At 35.3% G+C, this 21,278-nt stretch overlaps 1 protein-coding gene across 4 annotated transcripts in view; it reads left to right on the forward strand.

Annotated features, from left to right (window-relative positions):
* F13B (coagulation factor XIII B chain) overlaps positions 1-21,278 on the forward strand; it is a 42,653-nt gene that overhangs the window by 10,493 nt on the left and 10,882 nt on the right. For 3 of the 4 annotated variants that reach the window (XR_011975593.1, XR_011975594.1, XM_072648314.1), the window contains exons 3-8: positions 9,340-9,525; positions 10,991-11,167; positions 14,495-14,671; positions 18,998-19,177; positions 19,273-19,458; positions 20,139-20,321. Coding sequence is in view for 2 of the 4 variants with exons in the window: in XM_072648314.1 (XP_072504415.1) it covers positions 9,340-9,525; positions 10,991-11,167; positions 14,495-14,671; positions 18,998-19,177; positions 19,273-19,458; positions 20,139-20,321 (1,089 nt within the window). In the remaining 2 variants the exon portion in view is untranslated. The remainder of the gene's footprint in view (positions 1-9,339; positions 9,526-10,990; positions 11,168-14,494; positions 14,672-18,997; positions 19,178-19,272; positions 19,459-20,138; positions 20,322-21,278) is intronic. The other variant, XM_072648315.1, reaches the window with a different exon arrangement.

Below are 21,278 nucleotides of genomic sequence, written 5' to 3' on the forward strand. Positions count from 1 at the left end.
AGATATAAATTTCTCTCTAAACACTACTTTGTTTGCATCCAAAAAAGTTTAAGTATGTTGCTTCATTGTTTTCATCATCTTTAATGAAATTATTGTTTCCATGATTTGTTCTTTGATACTGATTCTTTAGGATTAAGATATTTAATTTCCAATTAGTTTTTAATCTTTGCTTCAAAGGTCCTTTGTTACATATAATTTTTGTTGTGTTATGATTGGTAAAAAAATGCATTTAGTAGTTCTACTTTTCTGCATTTGTGAGGTTTTTAATGCCATAATGCACAGTAAATTTTTGTGAGAGTACAATACACAGCTTAGAAATAGGTACTTTCTATTTGCATTTAATATTTTCCAGAGGACTATCATATCTAATTTTTTAGAAGTACGAATCAGGTCCTTCATTTATTTTTTGGGGGGGATAGTTAGATTCACCTAGGACTGAGAGGGAAAAATTAAGGTCCCCTACTATTGTAATTTTACAATCTATTTCTTCTTGTGACTATTTAAACTTTTCCTTTAGGAATTTAGATGCTGTGCCATTTGTTGCATAAGTGTTTAGTACTGATGCTAATTCATTATCTGTGGTACGTTTCAGGAAAATATAACTTCTCTGTTTTTTTCTTTTATTTAGGTCTATTTTTGCTGTTGTTTTTGCTGCTACTCATTTTTTCCCCCTCTAGCTGAAGCTCAATAGATTCTTTTCTAGCCCCTTGTCTTAATTCTATGTATCTTTCTGTTTCAGGTGTGTTTCTGGTAAAATATGTAGGTAGATTCTGGTTTGTAGTCCATTCTGCTATTCTCTTCTGTTTTAAGGATCAGCATATCCAATTCACATTCAGAGTTGTTTGTTAATTGTGTTACCCTCGATCTTATTTTCTTATAGTGTTCTTTGTTTCCTGCCCTCTCTTTAAGAGTTTAAGTTGTTCTAATTAATTCCTTGTTTAGTATACCAGCCCTCTAATTTCACCCCTTCCCCTTTCTCTTCTTAGTACTTTTTGCCCCTTTATCACCGTTGGCTAAAATCTATTTTTGAACCCAATTGTGTGTCTATATTTGTATTCTTTCCTCCTTTGATCAATTAGATGAGAATGTGGTTCAAGTTCTCCTGCACTTCCCATACCTTCCTTCTTGTATAGATTTCTGCTCATATACCTCATTTATGTGAAATAACTTTCCCCATTCTTCCTCTTCCTTCACCATTCTCCCAGTGTATTTGCTTTCCTCTACCTTTCCATTCTTTTTACAATTACCAAAACATTATCAGTCTTTGGTCTTCTCTCTAATTAGACTCCTTTTGTGTCCTCTGATAATGATAATTCTGAGGAGATATGTGTACCATCTTCCCATATAAGAATGTAAAGTACAATCTTGTTAAATTCCTTATGTTTGCTCCCTTGTAATTACCATTTTAATGTTTCTCTTGAATTTTGTGTTTGGATCTCAAATTTTCTACCCAGTTTTGGTCTTTTTACTATGAGGAATGCTTAGAAGTACTCTTTTCATTAGAAATCCTGTCCCTCTTCTTTCCCTGGATTATATTATTTTGTAGGGTATTTTTGGTTATAAGCCTAGGTTTTTTGCCTTCTGGAATCATATTCTAAACTCTCTGCTCTTTTATTACAGTGGTTGCTAAGTCATTTGTGACCCTGATTGTGACCCTGTGACACTTTGGTACTTGAATTCTTTTTTTTCTGTCTTCTTGCAGTATTTTTCTTTGGTGTGGAAACTCTGGATTTTGGTTATAATTTTTTTTGACACCTTTCATTTATGAGTTTCTTTGGGGAGGTGACCAGGGGATTGTTTCAATTTCTACTTTTCCCTCTGGTCTTCACAGATCTAGGCAATTTTCTTTCATGTATTTTTTTGAAATGTGATATTCAGACTCCTTTTTGAGTCATGGCTTTCAGGTAGTCCAGTGATTCCTTTTTTTTCTTTTTTGAGGCAATCAGGCTTAAGTGACTTGCCCAAGGTCACAAAGCTAGTAAGTGTCTCACGTCCTTCTGACTCCAAATCTGGTTCTATATGACACCTAGCTGCTCCTTCAAGTGATTCTTAAATTATCTCACCTTGATCTTATTTTCCAGGTTTGTTTTTGCTACAAGATATCTCATATTTCTCCTATTTTTTCCTGTCTTTTAAATTTATTTTAATATTTCTTGAAGTCTCGTGGAGTTATTACCTTCTATTTAGTTGATGCTAATTTTCAGGGAGTTATTTTCATGGTAAGGTTTTGTATTTCTTGTGCTAAACTGATAAATTATTCCCTAATTCTGGACTCCTTTTCCATTACTGCCCACATTAGGTTTTAATAATATTTTTAATCTCTTTTTTAAACTCTTGCTTTTACTATTCTGGGAATTCTGGTTGGACTTGTGTCCAAGTTGCACTTTCCTTTGAAATTTTCCTTGTAGATATTTTTTCCCTTTTTGTTGTTCTCTTCTTCTGGACTTGTTTCTAGAGCTCTCTGTCACATCTTTGTGGTGCAATTCTTTTTGTGTTTTCTTGTTTTTCCTTAGTATTTCTTGACTGTAGACTTTTTTCTAGTGTTGATCTCTGTACTCTTCTTTTTTTCCCCTACTGAATAGTATTTTTTCTCCTGATTACATGTAAAGATAGTTTTTAAGATTCACCTTTATAAAATTTTGAGTTCCAAATTTTTCTCTCTCCCTCTCCCCCCTCCCTCCTCCACAAGACAATCTGATTCTTTTTTTTTTTTTTTGAGGCAATCAGGATTAAATGACTTGCCCAAGCTCACAAAGCTAGTAAGTGTCTCAGGTCCTCCTGACTCCAAGTCTGGTTCTACAACCACTATGACACCTAGCTGCTCCTTCCCATGATTCTTAAAGCAAGCAATCTGATATAGGCTATACATGTACAATCATATTAAACATATTTTCAAATTAGTCATGCTGTGAAGGAAGAATCAGAACAAAAGGGGAAAATCACAAGAAAGAAAAAACAAAACAAAACAAAAGGAAAGACAATTCAGATGGTGTAGTTCTTTCTCTGGATGTGGATAGCACTTTCTATCATGAGTCTTTTGGAATTGTCTTTGATCATTGTGTTGCTCAAAAAAAGCTAAGTCTATCAAAGCTTATCATCACACAATGTTGCTGTTAGTGTGTACAATGTTCTCTTGGTTCTTCTCAGCATCATTTCTCATAGCACAATAATATTCCATTACTTCCATATATCACAACTTGTTCAATCATTCCCCAGTTGGACATCCCCTCAGTTTCCTATTCTTCACCACCACGAAAAGAGCTACCATAAATATTTTTGTTCGTGTAGGTCCTTTCCCCTTTTTAATGATCTCATTGGGATACAGACCTAGTAGTGGTATTGCCGGATGAAAGCATATACACAGTCTGATTGCCTTTTGGGCATAGTTCTAAATTGTTCTCCCAGATGGTTGGATCAGTTCACAACTCCACCAACAATTCGTTAGTGCTCTAATTTTCCTACATCTTTTCCAACATTTATCATTTTCCTTTTCTGTCAAATTAGTCCATCTGATTGGCATGAGGTGGTACCTCAGAGTTGTTTCACTTTGTATTTCTGTCATCAGTAGGTACTTAGAGCATTTTTCATATGACTATAGATAGATTTAATTTCTTCATCTGAAAACTGTCTGTTCATATTCTTTGGCTATTTATCAATGAGGGAATAACTTGTATTCTTATAAATTTGACTCAGTCCTCTATATATTTGAGAAATGAGACCATTTTTAGAAACACTTGCTGTAAAAATTGTTTCCTAGCCCTCTGCTTTCTTTCTAATCTTAGTTTCATTGGTTTTGTTTGTGCAAAAGCTTTTTAATTTAATATAACCAAAATCACCCATTTTTTATTTCATTACACTCTATTGTGTGGTCATAAATTCTTCTCTTCTCTGTAGATTGACAGGTAAATTATTCCTTGCTTTCCTAATTTGCTTATTATGATATCACCCTTTTTGTCTAAATCATGTACCCATTTTGACTTTATCATGGCATATGGAGTAAGATGTTGGTCTATGCCTAGATTTTGCAATACTGTTTTCCAGTTTTCCCAGCAGTTTTTGTCAAACAGTGAAAACCTTTGGGTTTATTAAACAGTCTTGCAGTTTATTAAATAGTAGACTACTGTAATCATTTGCTACTGCATCTTGTGTGCCTAATCTATTCCATTGATCCAGCATTCTATTTCTTAGCCAGTGCCAAATAGTTTTGATGATTATTGCTTTACAATATAGTAAAAGATCTGATATGGCTAAGGTTCCTTTCTTTGTATGTTTTCATTAATTTTCATTAATTCTCTTTATATTCTTGACCTTTTGCTATTGATGGATTTTATTATTAATTTTATCTAGTTCTATAAAATAGTTTTTTGGTAGTTTGGTTTGGCACTGAATTAATTTAAGTAGAATTGTCATTTTTTATTATATTAGTTTGACCTACCTGTGAGCAATTTTTATTTTTCCACTTGTTTAGATCTGACTTCATTCATGTGAAAAATGTTTTGTAATTGTGTTCATATAGTTCCTGGTTTTGTATTGGCAAGTAAACTGCCAAATATTTTATATTGTCTCCAGTTACTTTAAAAAGAATTTCTCTTTCTATCTCTTAATGATGGGCTTTGTTGGTAATATATAGGTATGCTCTTGTTTATGTGGGTTTATTTTATATCCTGTGCCTTTGCTAAATAATTAATTAATTATTTTGATTTGTTTTTAAATTGATTCTCTAGATTCTCTAAGTATACCATCATATCATCTGTAAGGAGTGATAATTTTGTTTCTTCATTGTCTATTCTAATTCCTAATTGTCTTCTCTTATTGCTGAAGCTAACATTTCCAGAATGATATTGAATAATAGTGGTGTTAATTGGCATCCTTGTTTCACCCCTGATCTTGTTGGAAATGCTTCTAGCTTATCCATGTTAGAGATTACTCTTGCTGATGATTTTAGATATATACTACTTATCATTTTTAATGAAAACTCCACTTATTTCTGTGTTCTCTAGTGTTTTTAATAGGAATGGGTACTGTATTTTGTCAAAAGTATTTTCTCCATCTATTGAGTTAATCATATGATTTCTCTTGGTTTTCTTATTGATATGATCAATTGTGCTAATAGTTTTCCTGATATGAAACCAGTCCTGTGTTTTTGGTATAACTCCCATCTGGTCATAGCATGTTAGTCTGATGATAAATTGCTGTAATCTCTTTGTTAGTATTTTATTTAAACTTTATGTATCAATATTCATTAGGGAAACTAGTCTATAATTTTCTTCCTATATTTTGACTCTTCCTGGTTTAAGTATCAGCGCCATATTTGTGTCATAAAAATAATTTGGTAGGATTCCTCTGCCTATTTTATATAGTATTGGAATGAATTGTTCTCTAAATGTTTGGTAGAGTTTACTTTTAAATCCATTTGGCCCTGGAGATTTTTCTTAATGAATTCACTGATGACCTGTTTAATTTCTTTGTCTAACATGAAATTATTTAAGTATTTCATTTTCTCTTCTGTTAATATAGGCAATTTATGTTTTTGTAAGTATTCATCCATTTCACTTAGATTGTCAGATTTATTGGCATACAGCTGGACAAAATAGCTCCTAGTTATTACTTTAATTTCCTCTCCATTGATAGTGAATTCACTCTTTTCATTTTTGTTACTGGCAATTAATTTTCTTCTTCTGTAAAAATCAAATTAATAAAAGGTTTTTCTATTTTATTGTTTTTTTAAATAAAATCAGCTCATAGTTTTATTTGTTAGTTCAATAGTTTTCTTACTTTCAATTTCATTAATATCTCCTTTGATGTTCAGAATTTCTAATTCAGTGTTTAATTGAGGATTTTTAACTTGTTTTTTTTCTAGGTTTTTTAGTTGCATGCCCAATTTATTGATCTCTTCTTTCTCTCTTTTATTCATGTAATCATTTAGAGATATAAAATTTCTCCTAAGTACTGCGTTGGCTACATCCCACAAATTTTGGTATGTTGTGTCATTATTGTCATTCTTCGGTAAAATTATTGATTGTTTCTGTGTTTTGTTGCTTGACCCACTCATTCTTTAGGATTAGATTTTATAGTTTCTAGTTTTTAATTTATCTTTTCATGACCCTTTATTATGTGTAATTTTCATTGCACCATGATCTGAAAAATATGCATTTAACAATTATGCCTTTCTGCATTTGTGAGGTTTTTATGGACTGATGCATTGTCAATTTTTGTGTAGGTGCCATGTATTGTTGAGAAAAAAAGTATATTCCTTTCTATCCCCATTAAATTTTCTTCAGAGAGTTATCATACCTAACTTTTCTAATATTATATTGACCTACTTACCTTCTTTCTTGTTTATTTTGTGGTTAGATTTATCTAGTTTTGAGAGGGGGAAATTGAGGTCTTCCACTAATATAGATTTGTTGTCTCTTACTTCCTGTAAGTCACTTAACCTCTCCTCTAAGAATCTGGATGCTATACCATTTCATGAATATTTGTTTAGTGTTGACATTACTTCCCTGTCTTTTAGGAAGATGTAGTTTCCTTCCTTGTCTCTTTTAATTAGTCTATTTTTGCTTTTGCTTTGTCTGAGATCAGAATTGCTACCCCTGTTTTTTTTTCTTCAGCTGAAGCATAATATATTCTGCTCTAGCCTTTTACCTTTACTTTGTGTGTATCTCTGCTTCAAATGTATTTCTTGTAAATATTGTAGGATTCTGTTTTTAAATCCACTTTCCTATCTGCTTCTGTTTTATGGGAGAGTTTATCCCATTCACATTCATAGCTATAATTGTTGTGTCTTTCCCTCCATCCTATTTCCCTATTTCCACCCTTTACACTTTCTCCTTTCACCCTGTCCTTTTTGTTTTGCCTCTGATCACTAGCTCCCTCATTCTTCCCTCCCTTCTATCAGTCCAGCCTCCCTTTCCTTTTTCCCCTTTCTTCCTACTTCCCTATACAGAAAGATAGATTTCTTTATCTGAATGTGTATGTTATTCCCTTTTTGAGCCAAATTTGATGAAAGTAAGGTTCAAACAATGCTCACCTCCTTCCTTCTTTCCCTGTACTGTAATAGATCTTTCATGCCTCTTTATGTGATATAATTTACCCATTCTGATTCCCTCTTTCCTCTTCTCCCAGTACAATTATTTTTTTCTCCCCTTAATTTTTTTTTGTCACATCACTCATTTTATACCCACACTCTCTATCTATGTGTATGTGTAACTCCCCTAATAGAGATACAGTTCTTAAGAGTTGCAAATATCATCTTCCCATATAGGAGTAGAAACAATTTAACTTTATTGAATTCCATGATTTTTTTTTTTGGTTTCCTTTTTACTTTTTTATGCTTTGCTTGAGTCTTGTATTTAAAGATCAAGTTTTCTGTTCAACTCTTATCTTTTCATTAGGAAAGTTTGAAGTCCCCTATTTTGTTGAATGATTATTTTTTTCCCTTGAAAGATTATGCTCAGTTTTTCTGGGTAGTTGATTCTTGGTTGTAAGACAAGCTCCCTTTGCCTTCCAGAAGATCATGTTCTAAGCCCTCAGATCTTTTAATTTAGAAGCTGATAAGTCTTGTGAAATCCTGACTTTGGCATAATACATGAATTGTTTCTTTCTCGCTGCTTGCAGTATTTTCTCCTTGACCTGATAGTTTCAGAATTTGGCTACAATATTTCTTGAAGTTTTCATTTTGAGATCTCTTTCATGAGGTGATGGATGAATTCTTTCAATTAATATTTTACCCTCTGGTCCTAGGATATCAGGAAAATTTTCCTTGATAATTTCTTGAAAGATGCTGTCTGACTCCTTTTCTTTGATCATGACTGTCAGGTAATCCAATAATTTTTGCATTCTCCCTCTTTTTGCCCATTTTTTAGCCTATTTCATGACTTTTAAAGTTGAGCTCTGCTCCTGGGATACAGGGGGCACTGTTCTAAGCTTCTTGCACTGGGAGTCCAGGGACCTGATCATTGGCTTTCTGTTCTGGGGCTGGCAGTTTGCTCTGCACTAGGGTGGCCCAGTCTAGTTGTGCCTGTTGTGCCCTGGGTTTCTGGGGCTGGCAGTTTGCATGTTGTGTTGGAGCCTCACAATTGGCCTGCTATGCCACCATCCTGTTGAGCCAGGATCATGGGGCCTCTCAGGTGCTGATCTGTGCTATGGCTAAGAGCAGCACTGGCTTGCTCCAACGTTGCCTGTACTAGCCTATTCTCTCATTTTATCCAAGTGAGACAGACCTTTCCTGAAATCCTTCTAAGTTATCTTGGGTTGGAAAATGGTTTCACTCCGTCTTTTTGTGAGTTCTGTCACTCCAGAATTGTTTTAGAGGCTTGATTTAATGTTCTTTCTGAGGGAAATTGGGGAGAGCTCAGAAAACTTTTTGGTTTCTCTCCACCATCTCAGTTTGCCCTGAAGCCTCCCCTTTGTTCCAAGACTCTTGTCCTAGTTATTCCATTGTGGGCTTCAACAGGGCCTGGAAGCTAGAATGAAGTCCCTGCTGAGCTTGTTTTTGCTCAGTTCACAGCCAGGATCATGTACTTGCAACTTATCCTCTTTGCCACACCTTTATACAGGTTCCCTTTGGCTTCCCCCCAGTTCAATTCAGAACTGAGTAATGGATAACAGGCTGCCAGAAGGTATCTGTTCTGCACCTGTTCTGTTTTAGTAACCCCCACTGCCTTCTCCCCCCTCTACTGGAATCTCTTCCTGCCTTAGTTTTTCTTACCCTGGTGCCTAATCCTGGCTCTCTTTCAAGTCTTTGGTCACTGGAATGCTCCACCAGCCATACACTTCTAGTCAAATCCTGTATTCAGCATCTACCAACCTCTCTGTCTGTCTGGGCTAGGAAAATGACTCATCATGACTTTTCCCTACATTTTCTCAATTAGAATTTGTTCTGGTGCATTTTCTAGATCTTTGTTGAGGAGATTTGATTGGGAATCTAGCATATAATTCTTTCTGATATTCTGACATCTTGGGACAATATTTTATATAGCTTATCAATACTTGCTAAAGACAGATGCTTGACATCTTCAGTGACATGGTAGAAGGAAGTGGAATTTGTAAATATAGAGATAGGAAATGCAAAATTGTTAAATTAAAAATATTTTTGCATGTCCAGTTGATTTTCAAAAGCATTCAACAGGCTTGTTTTTTTCCTTTGCCTAGAAAAGATATTCTAACTTTTTACAATATTGAATTTTTCAAAGTTTAATTACAGCCTAAGAAGTGTAAAGAATGAAATTTAAGTTCAGCATAACATTCCTCCACTTCTTTAAATTCACCATTTAAATGCAAAAGAGTTTAATTAATTGCATTATTAAAACTGAGGTAAAATATTTCTTTTTACTACAGAAAAATGCAACAAACCAGTCTTACATAATGGCTTTTTTTCTGACCAGAAGATGTTATATAAAATTCAAGAAACTCTCCATTACAGATGTGCTTCAGGATATAAAACTACTGGAGGAAAGGATGAAGAAGAGTTACAATGTCTTGCCAATGGATGGTCTTCTCAGCCAACTTGTAACAAGGAAGTTGGTATGCATCCCTGAACTGTTTCTGATATTTCTAGATACATACTTTTGTTGTTACTTTTTTTGGAAGGGGTGTGTGTGTGTGTGTGTGTGTGTGTGTGTGTGTGTGTGTGTGTGTGTGTGTTTTCAAAGGCACTGTATACTCTTCTCCTGAGATTATAGTCATTATAAATTAAGGCATATTATGGAAACTTTTGCTGAAGAGGCAGGTGTTCAGTTGAAAAAACACAGAGATTAAAAAATTACAACTTTCAGGTTCATTTAACTTTTTGACCTTGGATAAATACTTTAATCTCTTTATTTCTCTGACAGTTTTATATAGTGGAAAAAATGCTGGACTTAAAGTCAAAAGATCTGGGTTTGAATCTTGGCTTTTTTCCTTACTTACTTGTATGGTCTATGTAAAATGTGGGAGCTGACCTTTGTGCATTCTATGGTCCACTTAAAATCTAAATCTCACTATCCGATACCTTTAAAGATTCAGAAGACAGCAATTTACATTTATATATGAATGTCTGACAGCCCCTAACCTTCCCAAACATATTTGCATTTCAAAAGAAAATACCTTTCTTTTTTAATCCAAATGGACTTATAATTGATTTATTTTAAGTGTCCTGGGATGAAAAATGAAGTGAGTATGGGGGATGTATTTGAATAATAATATTAACAGCAGAGCTAAGACTTGAACCCAGGGCCTTTGATTACAGGTCCAATGATTTTTTAAAAATTATATTGAGTCTCAGTTGGGATGGAAGGGAGAGAAAAGAAAAATAATTTTAGGATATAGTATACTTTGGGAAGAGAATAGTGTGGTTTCTGTGAAAGCTACAGCTTTTTAGAGCCACATGTGAAGAGTTGTGGACTGGTGGACACGGAAGGTGGATGAGCTGGAAAGGGCTAGTCCTTAGAGCTTGGTCAGATATTAAATATGCCAAGGTTATCTACTGCATTTCAGGCCTTTGCCCGTCTTGACGTTTGTCTTGCTATTAGACTCTGATGACTCTGGAGGAGAGAATGAGGCTGATAACTTTGTGCAACTCTGACTCACTTAAATCCAATTCAAATATCAGTCAAGACGTCACTTGGTGATGTCATCAGTCTTCTTTGAAAACAAAGGATAAACAACAAGAAGAATAGGAGGAAGTGGAAAAAGTGGGGAGGGGAGTTTGGGCAGTAGAAAGGAGCACCATGCACAAGAGATTGGGGTGGAAGAGTGAAGGGAGGAAAGTGCATGTCAAAGATTTACTCTAAGTGCTTTCCAAGGTTAGTCTGCTAGGTATTATGATTCTATATTCAGTGATCCAGGACTTTGAGGTTTCTTAGTATTCTACACTAAAAGTGGAGATATATTTTTGAAGGAGTGTGTGTGTGTGTGTGTGTGTGTGTGTGTGTGTGTGTGTGTGGGTATGAGATGGGTTTTTTTCAGGAAGTTATCTGAATATGAAATTTTTTGGGGAAAATTTTTTTAGAAACTTGCCTGGCTCCTGAGTTACACCATGGGAATTACTCCACAAGCCAGAAGATCTTCAGAGTAAAAGAGAAACTGCAATATGTATGTGATGAAGGATATTTCACTAGTGGGGGAAAGAGATCTGAAGAAGCAGAATGTTATTCATATGGATGGTCTCTCCCTCCAAAATGTACCAGTAGGTGGAGTCTTTGAAAAGAATTTCCTTCCATTAAAAAAAATGTACCTTTAGTTCTCTTTCATTTTTTATCTATCTTATTGATATATTCTAGGTTTCACAGGTTTTGCTTTGTTTTTAGTTACAGTAATAGTGAAAAGATATGTCTGTCAAAAATTCCAAGGTAGTTGGGTGGATAGGAACACTTTTAAAACCTATTTTAAAAATTATATTAGGGGGTGGAGCCAAGATGGCGGAGTAGAAAGATGCATATAGACATAGCTCCGAACCCACAACCCATAGAACATCAGTAAAAAGGAAGTCACGGCGAACTCTGGAGTAGTAGAGGCCACAGCACAGTGGAGCAAAGGAGATTTCTGTTCCAGAGGGACCTGCAAACCTCTCGCAAAAGGTCCGTCATGCTGGGGACACGGAGCCCAGCCCAGCCCTGCTGTGGCCGTGGCACAGAGAGGAGCGGATCTGAGCGGGCTTCAGGGACGGGATCTCCAGTGGCCGTGTGGGTCCCTCCACCCACAGGTGACGGGGTTGGTGAGAGGGTCTTCTTGGCAGGTCGAGAGGGGAGTGGGGTGCCTCCATGACTCGGGCCCCCTCGGGAGGCAGTAGCTGATGCAGCGGCAGACCAAGGCTCCCCAAGCAGGCAGGAGCCTGGATCCATTGTTGAAGGTCTCTGCATAAACTCCCTGAGGGAACTGAGCCTGAGAGGCGGCCCTGCCCCCACCTGAGCACCTGAACTTAATCACACTCTGAATAGCAGCCCTGCCCCCGCCAAAAGCCCTGAGGCTGGGAAGCAGCATTTGAATCTCAGACCCCAAGCTTTGGCTGGGAGGATCAGGAGGCAAGGTGGGTGTGAGGAGAATATTCAGAGGTCAAGTACTGGCTGGGAAAATGCCCAGAAAAGGGAAAAGAAATAAGACTATAGAAGGTTACTTTCTTGGTGAACAGGCATTTCCTCCCTTCCTTTCTGATGAGGAAGAACAATGCTTACCATCAGGCAAAGACATAGAAGTCAAGGCCTCTGTATCCCAAACATCCAGACTAAGTATTCTGTGGGCTCAGGCCATGGAAGAGCTCAAAAAGGATTTTGAAAATCAACTTAGAGAGGTGGAGGAAGAGCTGGGAAGAGAAATGAGAGATATGCAGTCAAAGCACGAACAGTAGGTCAGCACCCTGCTAAAGGAGACCCAAAAAAATGCTGAAGAAAATAACAACTTGAAAAACAGGCTAACTCAATTGGCAAAAGAGGTTCAAAAAGCCAATGAGGAGAAGAATGCTTTCAAAAGCAGAATTAGCCAAATGGAAAAGGAGATTCAAAAGCTCACTGAAGAAAATAGTTCTTTCAAAATTAGAATGGAACAGATGGAGGCTAAGGACTTTATGAGAAAGCAAGAAATCACAGAACAAAGTGAGAAGAATGGAAAAATGGAAGATAATGTGAAATATCTTATTGGAAAAACAACTGACCTGGAAAATAGATCCAGGAGAGACAATTTAAAAATTATGGGACTACCTGAAAGCCATGATCACAAAAAGAGCCTAGACATCATCTTTCATGAAATTATCAAGGAAAACTGCCCTGAGATTCTAGAACCAGAGGGTAAAATAAATATTCAAGGAATCCACAGATCACCTCCTGAAAGAGATCCAAAAAGAGAAACTCCTAGGAACATTGTAGCCAAATTCCAGAGTTCCCAGGTCAAGGAGAAAATATTGCAAGCAGCTAGAAAGAAACAATTCAAGTATTATGGAAATACAATCAGGATAACGCAAGATCTAGCAGCTTCTACATTAATGGATCTAAGGGCATGGAATAGGATATTCCAGAAGTCAAAGGAACTAGGACTAAAACCAAGAATCACCTACCCAGCAAAACTGAGTATAGTACTTCAGGGAAATAAATGGTCTTTCAATGAAATAGAGGACTTTCAAGCATTCTTGATGAAAAGACCAGAGCTGAAAAGAAAATTTGACTTTCAAACACAAGGATGAAGAGAACCATGAAAAGGTGAACAGCAAAGAGAAGTCATAAGGGACTTACTAAAGTTGAACTGTTTACATTCCTACATGGAAAGACAATATTTGTAACTCTTGAAACTTTTCAGTATCTGGGTACTGGGTGGGATTACACACACACACATGCACACACACTCACACACACACACATAGAGACAGAGTGCACAGAGTGAATTGAAGAGGATGGGATCATATCTTAAAAAAATGAAATCAAGCAGTGAGAGAGAAATATATTGGGAGGAGAAAGGGAGAAATGGAATGGGGCAAATTATCTCTCATAAAAGAGGCAAGCAAAAGACTTATTAGTAGAGGGATAAAGAGGGGAGGTGAGAGAAAAACATGAAGTTTACTCTCATCACATCCCACTAAAGGAAGGAATAAAATGCACACTCATTTTGGTAGGAAAACCTATCTTACAATACAGGAAAGTGGGGGATAAGGGGATAAGCAGGTTGGGGGGGGATGATGGATGGGAGGGCATGGGGAGGAGGGAGCAATTTGAGGTCGACACTCATGCGGAGGGACAGGATCAAAAGAGAATAGAAGTAATGGGGGACAGGATAGGATGGAGGGAAATATAGTTAGTCTTATACAACACAACTATTATGGAAGTCATTTGCAAAACTACACAGATTTGGCCTATATTGAATTGCTTGCCTTCCAAAGGGAAGGGGTGGAGAGGGAGGGAGGTAAAGAAGTTGGAACTCAAAGTGTTAGGAACAACTGTCGAGTAATGTTCTTGCCACTAGGAAATAAGAAATACAGGTAAAGGGGTATAGAAAGTTATCTGGCCCTACAGGACAAAAGAGAAGATGGAGACAAGGGCAGAGAGGGATGCTAGAAGAGAGAGCAGATTGATCATAGGGGCAATTAGAATGCTCGGTGTTTGGGGGGGGAGGGGACAAAAGGGGAAAAAATTTGGAACCCAACATTTTGTTAAAATGAATGTCAAATAAATAAATTAAAAAAAATAAAATTAAAAAAAATTATATTAAAGAACCTGGCTGTACCATCTTTAACATATGCATTTTTTAAACACAATCAAGTTTCATACATTTTTATGACTTTAAAATACTTGAGTGATTATTACCTTGTCCTATAGGAATGATAATCAGTCAGTAAACATTTATTAAGTGCCTACTATGTATCAGACATAATGCTAAAAGCCGATGGTACAAAGACAAAAGAACATCCCTGGTCTCAAGGAACTCACAGTCTAATGGGGAAAACAATATCTGAACAATTACATATGCAAATATTAAGCAAATTTTTTGTTGCAGACATTAACTTCTTGATGTTTTCAATCTTTGTTTTCAGAATTAACCTGTTCTCCTTTAAAAGTAATAGAAAATGGACACTTTAATCCCATGAAGAAAACCTATGAAGAGGGAGATGTAGTTCAGTTTTTCTGCCTTGGAAATTACTACCTCAGTGGATCAGATTTAATTCAGTGCTATCATTTTGGATGGTACCCAGAACCTCCAGTGTGTGAAGGTAATTTTGTTTTTTACTTCATACTCATAAAAATTAAAATATAATTCCTCTATCACTTTGAGTCCCTAGGAGCTTTTAAAACTCTGAAATATATCCTTAATAATTTCTAATTCTTGATTTAGTTCCATGAAAGTATAGATGTTTCCAAATAGATACATATGATATATAGTAACTATATAGATATCATTTATGATATAGATAGTAACTATATACATCATATATACATACATGTATATATGTGCATATATTTATATTCCAGACTTGTGATTTCATTAGTGCAGGGATCTCCTAAGGAGAATCTTTCTCTAACCAATATGAATCACTATCCTTTCTGTATTTTGTCTTTCTAGTTTCTTGTTGTCTCTCTAAGTTCTTCTTGTTGTTTATCCTTCGTTTTCAAAGAAGACTGATGACATCACCAAGTGACATCTTGACTAACATGTGAATTGGTTTGAGTGAGTCAGAGTTGCACAAAGTTATCAGCCTCCTTCTCTCCTCCAGAGTCATCAGAGTCTAGTTGCCTGGGGTACTCGCAGTTTAAATGTCTTGCCTAGAATCACAAAGTCAGTATGTGTTGGAAACAAAATGTGAATCCAGGTCTTTCCAGCTGTGAGTCGGGGCTCTTTATCCATGCTGCCTCTCTAAATACTTTGATAGAATCTTGAAATATTGCACTTTTAATGACTGTAAGAAAGTCTAAACCAAGATCTCAGCTTGGAGTCGAACATAAGTTGGTAGATTGGGGTCGACAGTAACATTTAGTCTTTCACTTCTAGTGCTAGACATTTTTATTACACCAGAATTATTGTTTTTAAATGGTTTTGTTCTTAAACCATGGTTATGATCAAATATAGTAGTTTCCTTTATAAGGAGATGCTATGTTTTTGAGTCACCCCAAATTGACAGTTTCCAAGAAACCATGTCTTTTTTTTTTGACCCCTTCTGTGAAATTGTTTTCCAAAAAAAAAGAGTAAACTAGGAAGTAGCAAAGTGTGCTCAGATTCATGAAAGACAGTTTCTTAATCTGATTGAGGCATCACCAGTCACATGGACTATTAGAAATAGGATGGATCATTTTATAATTTTACCAGAGATATCTGTATAGGGGTTCTCTCTCTTTATTTTCCCTTATTCTTTTCAATCTTTGCACCAGAATTTAATGAGATAATCAAGTTCTACATTCTCCAAGGGGAAAGACTCATTACATCATATAGTAGATGCTGCTTACTTCACCCAGCTCTAAAATTATGGTCACCTCTCTGCCCCCCACCCAAAAATAAACCACTCTAAACTTCTGGCCATTTTGTGACCATAACACCTAAAATGAACCCATTTTCTGCACTTTTAAAAATTAATCTGGCTTTGTACTGGTTAATATTGGGTTGAGGAGGCTATCTAGGAATATCAGCTATACTTATGTAGTAATCCTTGAATAAATATCTACTGATAATTACTATATGGGATTCTCACTGTGCTAGACAGCAAGCTCTATGGAGTCAAAAGCCATGTCCTTATTATTTTGTTTTCTACAAAACTTATCACAGTGTTCTACACTTAGCAAGTCCCTAGTATTTCCTCTCTGAATTAAATGACTTAGTCACCAAACTATTCTGAACAACAAATATCTTCTTTTCAGGAAGAGTGTAGGAAATTTTTCGTTCCAGGGCCTCTAAAACTACAAAGAGAAAGCCTTCCACACTAATTATTTCAACTAAGATAACCAAACTTTACCTAAAAGAACCTCAGAATGGCTACTGATAAATGGGTACTCATCCCATTGGATTATCCAGCAGTTGGTCACAAAATCTACAAACAAGGATCGGCTTATTTGTTATATTTAAAATAAAACCTGCTAATTTTTGAGGGAGGAGGTGGCAGACCATTTCTCCTTTGGATAATTCTAATTGTTAGGAATTTTTTTTCCTGACACATCAAACTGAAATTTACCTCTTGGCAAATTTTAGCCTTTGCTTTGGGTTCTGTATTCTGGGATTAAATAGAGCAAGTCCATCCTTCATGTGTCATCTCTTCAAATACTCAAATTATTGTGTCCCTCTTGAGTCCTCCCTAATTTAATTATGAATTTAAAGTCCTTCACCACCTGATGATGCTCAGTTCAGATGTAGCCTGACCACAAAGCAGCCTATTTAACTGTCAGATAGTTTTAATTGTATGAAAAATTCTTTTTATGATGAATATTAAATTTATCTCTCTTGATTTTTTCACTCATTGGTCCTCCTCTCTAGGTCCTCAAAGAATAAGTCGCAGGCCTGTTTTACACTGTATTTCTTCCAATATTTGAAGACAGTTCTCTTTTCTCCCTTAATTTTTCTCTTCCTAGACTAAATCTTCAGTTCTTTCAGTCATTTCTGCCCTGGTGTAGGACATAGGCCTAAGTTATAGAATTTATAGCATTATGTAACAAAGGGTTACAGTTTATAAATTTATAAATAAAAATTTAATTATCTTTGGTTATATCTTTTGTTTTCATATATTTCTAATTAATATCATACTTATCCCAGAAATATTAATTTAACCTTAATCATCATTGAAAATCTAGTCATTGTTTTCAGCCTTGAAGATGGCAATAGACTGTATAAATATTTTAATTATTTATTTTAGATTCCTGATTAAGATGAAAAATTTGTATTATATTCAGATGACTAGTAAGTCGTATGCCCTAGTAATTTAGTTAGTTTTCTTCCAAATGTATAATTTATTTCTTGAATATAGACTCACTTAAAGTTTGCCCCACCTGTCCAAACCAGTGATCTTATCTATCTATATAGCATAGTAAAATATGCATAATAGTAATAAATTTTTTTTGGTTTAGACATGTGGTTTTGTTGGTATAGGAAACTGTCAGTTCCTCTATCAATTCAGATCTTCAGCTATTCATCAACTTAATTTTTTTAGCATAGGTTTTAATCTGAGGTTCATGAACTTGTTTTAAAATAATTTTGATTTATTTCCTTTTCAAACAAATGTATCTTATGCATTAAAAATATTATTATGAGGATTCCATAGACCTTATATGACTGCCAAAAGTGACACAAAAAAGTTAAGAACTTCTCTTTTAGAAAATGTTTTGGGCAACTGAAAAATTAGGTGACTTATTTAAACTAACAATCCCATTATATATAAAAGGGGCGGGGAACCTAATCATAGCTCTTTTTCTGAAACCGCTTCTCTATCCACTAGCAATATTAGCTCATAATAATTATGATAACTCACATTTGTACATTCCCTACTATATGTCAGGCACTGTTAAACACTTACAAAAATACAAGTTTTTATTTTTAAAAGTTTTATTTTATATAAAGCAAAAGGGAGATCCCCTTTTAGAATGTAAGATCTGGGAGGGCAGAGGCCACACGCACACACACATACATACTTGCATATAAAACACATATGTATATATAATCATATATATGTCATGTGCATACACACATGTCTCTGTGTGTATACACACAAATGTAGCAGTGCTAAGGGATGGTGTGATGATCAAAGTTTTTTGCTCCCTTCTATTTGCCCCTCATCTTAATTTTGAATCATTATTCAGAATTTCCTGGTATACACACTCTACTTCCACTCTCAGAAGTAATATCAAAAGATATGTAATTGTCTTTAACACCTTATTGTTAGGTCTATTTAATGTCCTTTGCAATACAGCTCTCTTTCAGTTGCCTCTTCCTAGTTTGATTTTCAGTTAGTACATCCCAACAGTCAGATGCAGTTAACTGTATTAAGACAAAGTAAACATTTAAAAGAAAGAAAGAAAAATAGGCTTTTCTGGAGCCTGAGGCTCCTAAAGAGAAGAATCAAAGGGAGAAAGATCTAGGATTATTGCCTTGGGGCAATAATATAGCTTTCGGGGTTTCAGTAACAAAACTTCCTCAAACACCTCATGCCTTAAGGAGCCTTCCTTCAAGAGTCCTGGATTGTGACTTTGTATCAGATTTGGATCTACTCTCCCAGATCCAAGTGGCTTCCTACTACAGCTTCTCTTTCTTCAATTCCATTCTTTTCTACTGTTCCTGTCAGGAGTTAAGTGCATCATTGATTCTGTCTCCTGGATTAAGGAAATTAATTTTTAAACTACTTTCCTCATAGTCACTTTGAAGCAGTCAGTGCAAAAATCATCCCCATTTTGTATTTGGGGAAACTGACACTTGGAGAGGTTAAGTATGAATTGATTAGGGTCTCACAACTAGTAAATGTAGCAGCTGCTACCAGGACCCAATTCTTCTGATTCTAGAATTAGAACTCTTTTTTTTTTCTATAGCAAGTCTTATATAACTAAATGTACAAGCTTCTTTTCTCAAGAAAGAAGAAATAGATGTCCTCCACCACCACTGCCTCCAAATGCCAAAATGCAAACTCACCCCAGTACCTTCCAACATGGAAAAGTAATTCACATAGAATGTGAGCTTAACTTTCAGATAGAAGGATCAGAAGAAATACGCTGTGAAAATGGAAAATGGACAGCACCTCCAAACTGTATTGGTTAGTAATTGATAGTCAAAATTTGTCCAATAAAATCTGTCATGTAAATATAAATGATCTTTGCCCTTTTATTTGTGGGGATTTTTCTTTTTTAGAAATAAAGGAGAAAATACCATGTGAGGAGCCACCTGCCATCATGAATGGCACAGCAAACCTCCTTTCTAAGATCTATTACAATGGGGATAAAGTGACATATACTTGTGCAAATGGCTACCATCTTAAGGGATCTGATGTGATAATTTGCAAAAATGGAAAATGGACCTCATCTCCCAAATGCATTGGTAAGTATGCTATATTCAGGATAAATGGTATGGCTGAGTAGATCAACCACATGCCTTCTGGTTTAGAAAATTTATGTACCTCTAGCAAGTATATACTGCTTGAATTAATTATGAATAAATTATCTGCCCGGGCATCTCTTATGCTTGGGATACCTCTGTTCAAGTTATGTTGAGACTAGAAGTAACACAATAGGAAATAATAGGCTGGAAGAGGAGCATTTGACTAGAATTGTTTTTGTGGTCAGTGTGATTGATGTCTATCCTCAATGAAACAAGTTTTAACTACAGAGACCCTTTAAGCAGTGTTATCCAAGGTTTTGCAATAGCAGTCTCCATGATCAGAAATCCACATGTGTGAATCTCATAAATTTTGTGGACTAGGATCATTTTTCATATATTTTCCATTTATAGCAATCTAGTAGAGCACTTTGATTTAATAAAGATCTGTTGAGTTGCCTTGAATGAAATGATGACATATCCATTGAGATGTTAGTCATTTAAATATTTTTTTAATTGTTATACAAAATCTGCCCAGGTATTCCTGATTTTAAGATCTGTTCTCTATGCATCACAGCAAATGATTGTTCTCTGAATAAAAAGATATGAAAAATAAATAAAGGAGAGATTATGCATTTATGAATGCATATTATCTTATTTTAACAGTTACCTTTTTTTCTTAGAAAACAGTGAAAGCTGTAAATCACCACCTGAAATTGAACATGGGAGTATTGTTAGTGAATTGTTGCCAGACTATGTAACAGGGTCCTCAGTGGAATATAGATGCAATATATACTACTTGTTGAGAGGATCTCAAAAATCACAGTGTGTGCAAGGAAAATGGTCAACTCCACCTATTTGCTTAGGTAAGAGCAAATTACCTAATAGCAATTGTATTTCTTGTTTCTTCCATGGTGTGATGGAAAATAATTATTTAAATCTTTCTTCTATACATTTTCCTCATCATTTCCTCTAGAGGAAAATTCCTAATAGTTTTGCTTAATGTATTGTTTTTCTTCTTTTGAAAATAGACTTTTGATCTTTTGCTTTTATATTATCTAGATTTCCCCATCAATCCCTTTCTTTCCCTCCTCCCAGAGAACCATCCCTATGATATTTTTTTTAAAAGAGAAAATAAGAAAGAAGAGAACATTTCAGCAAAATTTGGACAAAAAAGGTCAATACCTCAAAATATATTTTATATTTTTGTATTTTATATCCATCAACCTGTTGCCTTTTCTCTGCAAAGGAGCAGGGGTGGGTGAGGGGAGGAAGATGTCTCCTCATAGCTCTTCTTTGGGCCCAACTTTGTTTTGTATAGTTTTACAACATTCATTTTTACAGTTTTGTGGTGATTATTTGTTTAAAGTATTTTAGTTATTGAGTATCTTATTTTTTGTCTCTGTTCACTTTTCTGCGAGTCTTTCAAGTCATATCAACAAGCATTTATTAAATGTCTATTCTGTTCCAGGCACTGTGCTAAGTGCTGAGGATACACAGAGAGTCAAAAATAATCCTTGCCTTTAAGCAGCTCACAATTATGTTCACAGTTTCTTATAATATGTAAAATTTCATTATATTCATGTAACACAATTTATGTATCCCATCCCCACTCAATATATATTGACTTTGTTTCTAGTTATGTGATAAAACAATAAGTGCTGCTATAAATGGTGTGTCATATATGGAACCTTTCTCTTTGCCTATGTCTTCCTTGGGGAATAGGTCTCACAGTAGAATTTCTGGATAAAAGGATAGGGATGTTCCAACCACTTTATTTGCATAATTCCAAACTGTTTTTTAGAATAGTTGTTTATATTTCC

Source organism: Notamacropus eugenii, chromosome 2 (genome assembly GCF_028372415.1).
Source record: "Notamacropus eugenii isolate mMacEug1 chromosome 2, mMacEug1.pri_v2, whole genome shotgun sequence".
NCBI classification, from domain to species: Eukaryota; Metazoa; Chordata; class Mammalia; order Diprotodontia; family Macropodidae; genus Notamacropus; species Notamacropus eugenii.